The 9,935-nt window shown below is 50.9% G+C and overlaps 1 protein-coding gene across 1 annotated transcript in view; it reads right to left on the bottom strand.

Moving 5' to 3' along the window:
- Window positions 1-2,071: 2,071 nt before the first annotated feature.
- Window positions 2,072-9,935, bottom strand: part of naprt (nicotinate phosphoribosyltransferase) — a 16,294-nt gene continuing 8,430 nt past the window's right edge. The window contains exons 6-13 of the mRNA XM_061237683.1: window positions 9,830-9,935; window positions 8,273-8,413; window positions 7,820-7,904; window positions 7,542-7,622; window positions 6,998-7,100; window positions 5,049-5,206; window positions 4,715-4,822; window positions 2,072-3,863 (exon numbers count right to left, since the gene is read on the bottom strand). The exon at window positions 9,830-9,935 is cut by the window's right edge and continues 100 nt beyond it. Coding sequence (XP_061093667.1) covers window positions 3,732-3,863; window positions 4,715-4,822; window positions 5,049-5,206; window positions 6,998-7,100; window positions 7,542-7,622; window positions 7,820-7,904; window positions 8,273-8,413; window positions 9,830-9,935 — 914 coding nt within the window. The 3' untranslated portion in view covers window positions 2,072-3,731. The remainder of the gene's footprint in view (window positions 3,864-4,714; window positions 4,823-5,048; window positions 5,207-6,997; window positions 7,101-7,541; window positions 7,623-7,819; window positions 7,905-8,272; window positions 8,414-9,829) is intronic.

Here is a 9,935-nt window from a genome sequence, read left to right as displayed (position 1 = left end):
TCTCTCTCTCTCTCTCTCTCTCAACAATTCTCCCAATATTCAATCTTTAATAAAAAAAAACGACTTGTTTGTTCGCCTGTTGTTAGACGCTGGCTTCCGCGCGCACAAGCCCCTTCGGTTCGCCCACGGTCCCGTCTGCGGTGCGCGAGCGCAGCAGGCCGGAAAGAGATTCCTTCCAGAATTCTATATCACTGTAAAGATACGGGCAGAAGAGAGAACGAATGAAAAACAGAAAGCGGAAAAAAAACAAAAAAAAAAACGAAAGCCTGGCGAACAGAGGGCAAACGGCGACATCTTGGGGGCGTCAAGGAAAACTGCAGTCTGCGTTCTCAGATATGGAATGCAAGCGAAAGTAGTTTTAAACAGGTGGTTGACTTTCTGGAGCTTTTGGCTCTGGCTAAAAGGCCATTTAGGTTTTGGTGTGTATTTCCATTTGAGATAGTCTCAAGGGTGATAGTCACAGGTGTGATAGTCTCAGAGTATGGAGTGAGTAGAGTGTGTGAATATAGAGTGTGAGTATGGAGTGGGGAGGGTGTGCGTATGGAGTGTGTAAGTATGGAGTGGGGAGGGTGTGAGTATGGAGTGTGTGAGTATGGAGTGGGGAGTGTGTGAGTATGGAGTGGGGAGGGTGTGCGTATGGAGTGTGTGAGTATGGAGTGGGGAGGGTGTGAGTATGGAGTGTGTGAGTATGGAGTGGGGAGTGTGTGAGTATGGAGTGGGGAGGGTGTGCGTATGGAGTGTGTAAGTATGGAGTGGGGAGGGTGTGAGTATGGAGTGTGTGAGTGTGTGTGTGTGGTCTTTTCATTTAAAGGTGCAATTTCATTTTGGGGCTCACAAATCTGCTTTGGAGTGGGACAGCTGTTCATTACTGTACATTTCATTACTTGCCTGGTTTGAGTGTGTATTTGACAGTTAAACTGCGTTGGGCAGTGCAAGTCAAGCTGTGTGTGCGTTTCTGTCCACTGGAGTTTGTGTGTCGCGTATGACATCATCGAATAACAATGCCTTAATCATCTCCACATGTGCCCACTGGGCGTGTGCAGCAATCTGCAGCTACTGGTCAGAGAGCATCCAATCACAGCCCCACCGTGGAGAGGGGCGGGAGGAGAAACCAGAGAACAGACCCAGACCGTGCGCACACGTGTGTGTCTGTGTGTGCGTGTCTGTGTGTGAGCGTGTCTGTGTGTGTGTGTGTAAGTGTGTGCCTGTGTGTGCATGTCTGTGTGCGTGTGTGTGAGTGTGTGTCTGTGTGTGTGAGCGTGTCTGTGTGTGCATGTGTGTGTGCGTGTGTGTGTGCGTGTCTGTGCGCGTGTGTGTGAGTCTGTGTGTGCATGTCTGTGCGCGTGTGTGTGAGCGTGTCTGTGCGCATGTGTGTAAGTGTGTGTCTGTGTGCGCATGTGTGAGCGTGTCTGTGTGCGTGTGTGTCTGTGCGCATGTGTGTCTGTGCGCATGTGTGTGTGTCTGTGTGTGCGTGTCTGTGTGCATGTGTGTGAGTGTGAGTCTGTGTGTGCGTGTCTTGAGTGTGCGGTTGTGTGCGCGCGTGCATGTGTGTCTGTGTGCGGCTGTGTGTGTGTGTGCGTGTCTGTGTGTGTGCGGCTGTGTGTCTGTGTGTGGCTGTGTCTGTGTGTGTGTGCGGCTGTGTCTGTGTGTGTGTGGGGCTGTGTGTGTGTGTGTGTGTGTGTGTCTGTGTGTGTGTGTGTGCGGCTGTGTCTGTGTGTGCGCGGCTGTGTCTGTGTGTGTGTGTGTGTCTGTGTGTGTGTGTGTGCGGCTGTGTCTGTGTTTGCATGAGACTGAGAGATGAGGGGGCTGAAGACCCTTAAATAAGTATCACATTTACTCAGCTAAATATTGAACATTTCCAGCATGACCCAAACAACATCAAATCAAGCAATTTTTTTAAAAGGAAAAGTGCTCAAGGCCTGACCTGTCACAAAACTGCACAAAAACTCTGACTTTCACTCTTACCCACAATGCACCAGGCTCGAGGTCAAGCCAGGCCAAGCCTAGGAATGTGCTGTTACTTGGTCACAGAAAACAGATCATACAGACACAAGCACAAACACAGACAAAAGATTTTAATAACATTTTAATGGTAATAGTTGATGATAAAAACAGTGTTGTGCCTATTGCCAACATTACGTTTCTGCAGTCATCTTAGTTCACATTAAATTATATTTTCATACAAGTATAGACATTAGCATATAAACATGACAAAAATGCTTTTTCAAAAATGTTACGCGCGTACGCTTCTGTAGTTCCACTGATACTTTGATACTACTGACTGGAAAATACTGTGTAAAGAGCTCTCCAAGTCCTATGTTAATTAATGATAATGTTGTAATTAAATTACCTGTTGAGATTACGGAGTACTTACAGATGTCTGGTTTTAGTACATTTTATATTTTAATATAAACTTTGAATTACTGGCAAAAACGGCTGCAAGTGAATGACATCATTACTTGTGAGCTGTGCATTCTGGGTAATGCCGCCTTTATGACAATTAAACAGTTTAAAGGCATACAATGCAGGATTTCTGGCCTCTGTCGGTCTGTATTTACAACCAAGGCTCTGCCTCATCAGCCCCACCCACTGACCTCGTTTTTTATATTTTAAATCCGTTTCCATGTCATTATTGGTAACGCTTTACAAAAAGGGTCCATGATTTGGCATGAACTAATGTAGCTGCTAACTAACTACTACTGAGACGTTAATCTGTACAGCTCTGTTCATGCATTTGTACATCATCAATTCATGTTAACAACTACATTAGCTATGTGCCAATTCATATTGGAATGAAAAAGTCAGTTAATGCATTTGTTAATGGTCAACTACGTACTAAACGTTCACCCTATGGTTCGCTAAAGTATGAATATCGTACAACAAACACGTTAGTTAATGGTTAAGAAATACATTAACGAACGAAAAGTGAATTGCATGCTTAATTCATGCATTTGACTATCATTAATTCATGTTAACAAGGACATTACTTACTGCCAATTCATGAACCGTATTCTAAAGTGTGATCCCATTTTTATGTCTATGTCCATGTCCATCTATGGCAAAGGCTGAATGGCAGAATTCAGACTGACGGACAGCATGCAGATCAACTGCAGGGAAAGGATTACGGGAGGCTGAGTGTTAGCCTCTCTCAGTCATCTACAAACTGAACGAACATGACTTTTTACGAACTGAAATCCATTATATTCAGTATATCGCTATGCATTTAAAACACGAAAAACACACTTTGAATCCGGACTTCAACGTTACGTAGTTCACTTATATTTAGCTTTCGTCGCTCTATTTAAGAGGGAGCAGTATACCGAGGGAGCATCGTTCTCCGATACGTCCGCTTTACCTCCCTATTGTATTCTTTCGGTAAAAATCCTGCGGAGTAGGCCTTTAACATGCACACCCTCACACTAGCACACAGCTCCTCCCGTGACGACGTGTCTGCCCATAATCCACGTGAGGAACGACATTACTCTGAAAACACTTCATTGGAATACAGCTGTGGATGCAAAGAATATTAGCCAGGTCCACCAGCAATGGCACTTCATGGTTGATGAGCGATCAACCAGCCCACACCGACCAAACGCTCAAATCGAAAATGGTAAACACACCAGAAATACCGAACCTCCTCTTCACGCCTGGTTCTATCACTGAAAACTGGACTGTTTTTAAGTAACGCTTTCACAAGCCATAACTTCTCTCTCTCTCTCTCTCGTGTGCCCTCAGACGTGATTAAGGCCGACGTCGTTCTGCGCGGTGCGGTCGCCGCGGTCCACGGGGATCTTGTCGTTCAGCTTGCTTCCACTGCGCCGGACCTCTTTCAGAACCGCGTGCAGTTTCTCAGACACTGCCACCTGGTGGGCAGAATGCATTATTGCAGCAGCACTTTTTTTTTAATCGCAAAAATGTCAATTTATATTTACATTTACATTTTAGTCATTTGGCAGACGCTTTTAATCCAAAGCGACTTACAAGTGCATAGGTTCTGCCATAAGTCAGAGCATCACATCCAGAAACTAGCAAAATACACAGGAAATGCTGTTCTAAACATAGTTGTCATCAGAAGTGCATTTATGTTTTTTCTTTTTGTTTTTTTTTTGGGGGGGGGGGTTAGACAAGGATAGGGATATCAGAAAGGAGGGGCAGGGGAAATCAGGAGGGAGGACTAAGGTAGAGTACAGTAAAGCCGGATTAAAGTCTGGTTTAGACTCGTCGCACAACCCTTGCGACAAGAGGTATGATGCTCGTATGATGCTTTTTCTCAGTGTTGCGCACCTCTCGAATTTTGATTGGACAGCCAGATGGAACACTGAAATTCAGCGTCATGGATAGGCTACGCCAGACTCCGCCCGTGTTTTTGGTATCTTGTTACCATAGAGACAACGGAACGGTCATCGCAGACCTTAGCTGAAGTAAAAATGCAAAAAAAAAAAAAAAACGTACGAAACTTTCGTTGCGCGAAACCATTGTGCGAGGAGTATAAATCAGGCTTAAGAACTAGTAGACATAAGTTTGTGTATGCATGCGAGTGTATGGTAAGGTATGTAGCCAAACATGTACCTTCTACCATAGTGACACACACACAGACATGCATACATAACTCATCCTGAACTTATGTTTCAGACAGATACTCACACTCACACTCACACTCACACTCACACTCACACTCACACTCACACTCACACACAGGAGGAGGGTAACTCACTGTGTACATGTCGGGGTCCTTTAGCCTCTTGTGTCGGGGGGGCAGGGCTTTTAGGGAGCTCTGAACACTCTCTCTGACCTCCGCTGCAGTTCTTAGGGGATGGGTGATCTTGGGGCGGGGCGGAGAGATTTAGCTTTAGTGGATTGATCAGAATTGGTGAAGGGGGTGTCAGTATTGGTGGGAGGGGGTATCAGCAATTGTGAGGAGGGGGTATGTTGGGGGGTGTATTAGTATTGGGGGGGGGGGTAGGAGGGGGTACCAGTAATGGTGGGGAGTAGGGGTCAGGTGTACAGTTGTGCATCAGTGGAGAGGGGGGGGGGGGGGGGGGTCTCACCTGTCCCTGAGAGAAGACTTCCTGCCGCAGTCTGGTCACACGGGAGGCCGTTACCGTGACAACGTCCCGTTCGCCCCCGAGAGGGAGGCACCGGAGGGCCACGCCCACCAGAGGGGCCGGCTCCTCAGACAGACAGAGTAGATCCAGGAAGGGCTGGCCTAGGAGGAGGAGAGGAACAGAGGGATGGGCCTTAGCAGCAGGAGGAGGAGAGGAAGAGAGGGATGGGCCTTAGCAGCAGGAGGAGTAGAGGAGGAGAGGGATGGGCCTTAGCAGCAGGAGGAGGAGAGGAGGAGAGGGATGGGCCTTAGCAGCAGGAGGAGGAGAGGAGGAGAGGGATGGGCCTTAGCAGCAGGAGGAGGAGAGGAGGAGAGGGATGGGCCTTAGCAGCAGGAGGAGTAGAGGAGGAGAGGGATGGGCCTTAGCAGCAGGAGGAGGAGAGGAGGAGAGGGATGGGCCTTAGCAGCAGGAGGAGGAGAGGAGGAGAGGGATGGGCCTTAGCAGCAGGAGGAGGAGAGGAGGAGAGGGATGGGCCTTAGCAGCAGGAGGAGGAGAGGAGGAGAGGGATGGGCCTTAGCAGCAGGAGGAGCAGAGGAAGAGAGGGATGGGCCTTAGCAGCAGGAGGAGGAGAGGAAGAGAGGGATGGGCCTTAGCAGCAGGAGGAGGAGAGGAAGAGAGGGATGGGCCTTAGCAGCAGGAGGAGGAGAGGAAGAGAGGGATGGGCCTCGACCACTCCACTCTTCTGCCACAGGCCAGCTCGCTCATCCTGCCAGCCGTGTGAATGTCTCTCTCTTGCCCTGACTGCAGAGCTTCTCCACCCTAGCTCCAGTGATCCAGTGTGTGAATGTCTCTCTCTTGCCCCGACTGCAGAGCTTCTCCACCCTAGCTCCAGTGATCCAGCGTGTGAATGTCTCTCTCTTGCCCTGACTGCAGAGCTTCTCCACCCTAGCTCCAGTGATCCAGCGTGTGAATGTCTCTCTCTTGCCCTGACTGCAGAGCTTCTCCACCCTAGCTCCAGTGATCCAGCGTGTGAATGTCTCTCTCTTGCCCTGACTGCAGGGCTTCTCCACCCTAGCTCCCCAGTGATCCAGCGTGTGAATGTCTCTCTCTTGCCCTGACTGCAGAGCTTCTCCACCCTAGCTCCAGTGATCCAGCGTGTGAATGTCTCTCTCTTGCCCTGACTGCAGGGCTTCTCCACCCTAGCTCCCCAGTGATCCAGCGTGTGAATGTCTCTCTCTTGCCCTGACTGCAGAGCTTCTCCACCCTAGCTCCAGTGATCCAGCGTGTGAATGTCTCTCTCTTGCCCTGACTGCAGAGCTTCTCCACCCTAGCTCCAGTGATCCAGCGTGTGAATGTCTCTCTCTTGCCCTGACTGCAGAGCTTCTCCACCCTAGCTCCAGTGATCCAGCGTGTGAATGTCTCTCTCTTGCCCTGACTGCAGGGCTTCTCCACCCTAGCTCCCCAGTGGTGGAACAGCCTCCCCACCCCCATAAGAGCTGCTCACTCACTGCCCATTTTCCACCGCAGTCTGAAGCCTCCCCTCTTCTCATTACATTACATGGCATTTAGCAGTTGTGCACTGTGCACACTTAACTCACCTCTTCATAATGTAGGAGAGGGAGAGCTTCTCTCACTCTCTCACTCTCTCACTCTCTCACTCTCTCACTCTCTCACTCTCTCACTCTCTCACTCTCTCACTCTCTCACTCTCTCACTCTCTCACTCACTCACTCTCTCACTCTCTCACTCACTCACTCACTCACTCTCTCGCTCTCTCACTCTCTCGCTCTCTCACTCGCTCTCTCACTCGCTCTCTCACTCGCTCTCTCACTCGCTCTCTCACTCGCTCTCTCACTCGCTCTCTCACTCGCTCTCTCACTCGCTCTCTCTCGCTCTCTCTCTCGCTCTCTCTCGCTCTCTCTCGCTCTCTCTCGCTCTCTCTCGCTCTCTCACCCTGGGCGTCCAGCAGTCGGTACACAGCCTTCTTCCCCGGCACAGTGCTCTTCTCTGGGTCCTCAGTCATCTTCATCTTGGGGCTGCCCCTCACCTCCACCAGCTGGGACAGAGAGAGGGAGGGAGGGAGGGAGGGAGGGAGAGAGGAGGGAGAGAGGGAGGGAGGGAGAGAGGGAGAGGAGAGGGGGAATGAGAGAAGGGAGAGAGGGAAGGAGGAGAGAGAGGGAGAGGGGGAGGGGGAATGAGCAGGGAGAGAAGGAAGGAGAGAGAGCGGGAATGAGAGGGAGGAAGAGAATGAGAGAAGGAGGGAATGAGAGGCAATGAGAGGAAAAGAGGGAGGGAGGGAAGGAGAGAGGTAGAGGATAAGGAAGGAGATGTAGGTGGGGCAATACACAAGGTGGGCGGGGCCTGTGTGGGGGGTACAGGATGTGGGCGGGGCCTGTGTGGGGGGGTACAGGATGTGGGCGGGGCCTGTGTGGGGGGGTACAGGATGAGGGCGGGGCCTGTGTGGGGGGGTACAGGATGTGGGCTGGCCTGTACTTACCTTGTACACACAGCCGAGGGAGGGCTGCTGAGAGCAGGTGACCAGGTGAGTGCCCACCCCCACAGCATCGATCTCATTCTCCTGAGAGAGAGAGAGAGAGAGAGAGAGAGGGGGGGGGTGGGGGGGGGAGGTTCAAAACCCCAGCTAGCACAACATGTTCTCTCAATGTTACTGGAATGTTGCCACATGGCAACAACACAGGGTTTCTGTGTTTGCAGGGCCAGACCTGCTCAGAGCCAATCGGCTTCACCTACGCCCTCCGCCCCCTCACCCCTCACCTTCTTGCTCAGCTCCTGTATGCTCTGCTCTGTGATGCCATTTGTTCCCACGATAATCAGGGAGTGGAAGGCAGGAACTGAGAATCTGTAGAGAGGAAGGGAGCCCATAACACACGACTCCTAAGCACTATTAACTGGGAAAATATCATAATGTATTCATTATTATGATGAACAGACAGTACTCGCAATAGTGCCAGATGTAGTACCGCTACGACTATTATTGTACCATTGTTTGATTATGAAAACATTCAAGTTTTATTTCATTTTAACTGCCCTGCTGTTATGCTTTTGACATTCTGACTTCAAAATGTGCCGCACTAAAGAAACGTTCAGAGTTTAAAAAGGTACAATGGGTAATTTCAAACTCCTAACGGTCAAGAGAAGAATCGCGGCAACAAACACACCCTCAAACCAAAACGACTGTGGGTTTGTCAAGCCGATCGGACAGCGTACCCGTCTCCACAGGCTCGGAAGACCCTCCGCACTTCCAGGGACTGCCTGCAGAGGTCTCCACTGTCCAGACGCACCCCCAGCGGCTGGTAGTGCAGGTCACACAGGGACAGGGCCACGGCGCAGAAGTTCACCAGCCCGCTGCTGCGGAGCACCAGGGCACAGGGGCACCATTACCGCCCGCCAGGCGCTAAAGCAGACCCGCTAACCGCTAAACTATACCAGCTACTGCTCACCGCTAAAGCAGACCCGCTAACCGCTAAACTATACCAGCTACTGCCAACCGCTAACCGCAAAACAACACCAGCTACTGCCAGGCGCTAAAGCAGACCTGCTAACCGCTAAACTATACCAGCTACTGCCAACCGCTAAACCACACCCGCTACTGCCAACCGCTAACCGCAAAACAACACCAGCTACTGCCAGGCGCTAAAGCAGACCCGCTAACTGCTAAACCACACCCGCTACTGCCAACCGCTAACCGCAAAACAACACCAGCTACTGCCAGGCGCTAAAGCAGACCTGCTAACCGCTAAACTATACCAGCTACTGCCAACCGCTAAACCACACCCGCTACTGCCAACCGCTAACCGCAAAACAACACCGGCTACTGCCAAGCGCTAAAGCAGACCCGCTAACCGCTAAACCACACCAGCTACTGCCAACCGCTAACCGCAAAACAACACCGGCTACTGCCAAGCGCTAAAGCAGACCCGCTAACCGCTAAACCACACCAGCTACTACCAACCGCTAACCGCAAAACAACACCGGCTACTGCCAGGCGCTAAAGCAGACCCGCTAACCGCTAAACTATACCAGCTACTGCCAACCGCTAACCGCAAAACAACACCAGCTACTGCCAACCGCTAACCGCAAAACAACACCGGCTACTGCCAAGCGCTAAACGCTAAACCACACCAGCTACTACCAACCGCTAACCGCAAAACAACACCGGCTACTGCCAAGCGCTAAACGCTAAACCACACCAGCTACTACCAACAGCTAACCGCAAAACAACACCAGCTACTGCGGAGCGCTAAAGCAGACCCGCTAAATGTTAAACCATACCAGCTACTGCTCACCGCTAAAGCAGACCTGCTAAACGGTAAACCATACAAGCTATTACCAACCGCTAAAGCACAGCACTGTCTCGTCTAGTTCTGGGGCGTGTATCACAAAACTGGATTACCGAGTTAGCTGGATAACTGTGCCAAGTAAAACCCACAAAGCTGGATTACCGAGTTAGCTGGATAACTGTGCTAAGTGAAACCCACAGAGCAGGATCACTGAATTAGCTGGATAACTGAAACCGGGAACGGCTATACTTACTTCAGTCCATGTTCCAGATTTGGGAGGGCTCCATGTTTTACTCAGTGCAGTTATCCAGCTAACTATTCCAGCAATTCCAGTTCCATTCCAATGAATTTCCTGAACCTCCCCCCCCCCCCCCCCCCCCCCGCCATCTCCTTCTCCATCCCCATCTCCTTCTCCATCTCTAACAGAGGACTGTATGCATTTCAGAGCTTGGTCCGCTGAGGGAATGAGGGAATGTTCCGGTACCTGGCGACACTGTAGGAGTCGATGACGGGCAGGAAGTTGCGAGGGAAGGCGATGGCGTACGACAGGAAGGCGGCCAGCTCCCCCTCGTGGGCCGCGCCCGGCTCCG

The sequence above is a fragment of the Conger conger genome, chromosome 4 (genome assembly GCF_963514075.1).
Source record: "Conger conger chromosome 4, fConCon1.1, whole genome shotgun sequence".
Classification (NCBI taxonomy): Eukaryota; Metazoa; Chordata; class Actinopteri; order Anguilliformes; family Congridae; genus Conger; species Conger conger.
This window is presented reverse-complemented; position numbering and strand designations above follow the sequence as displayed.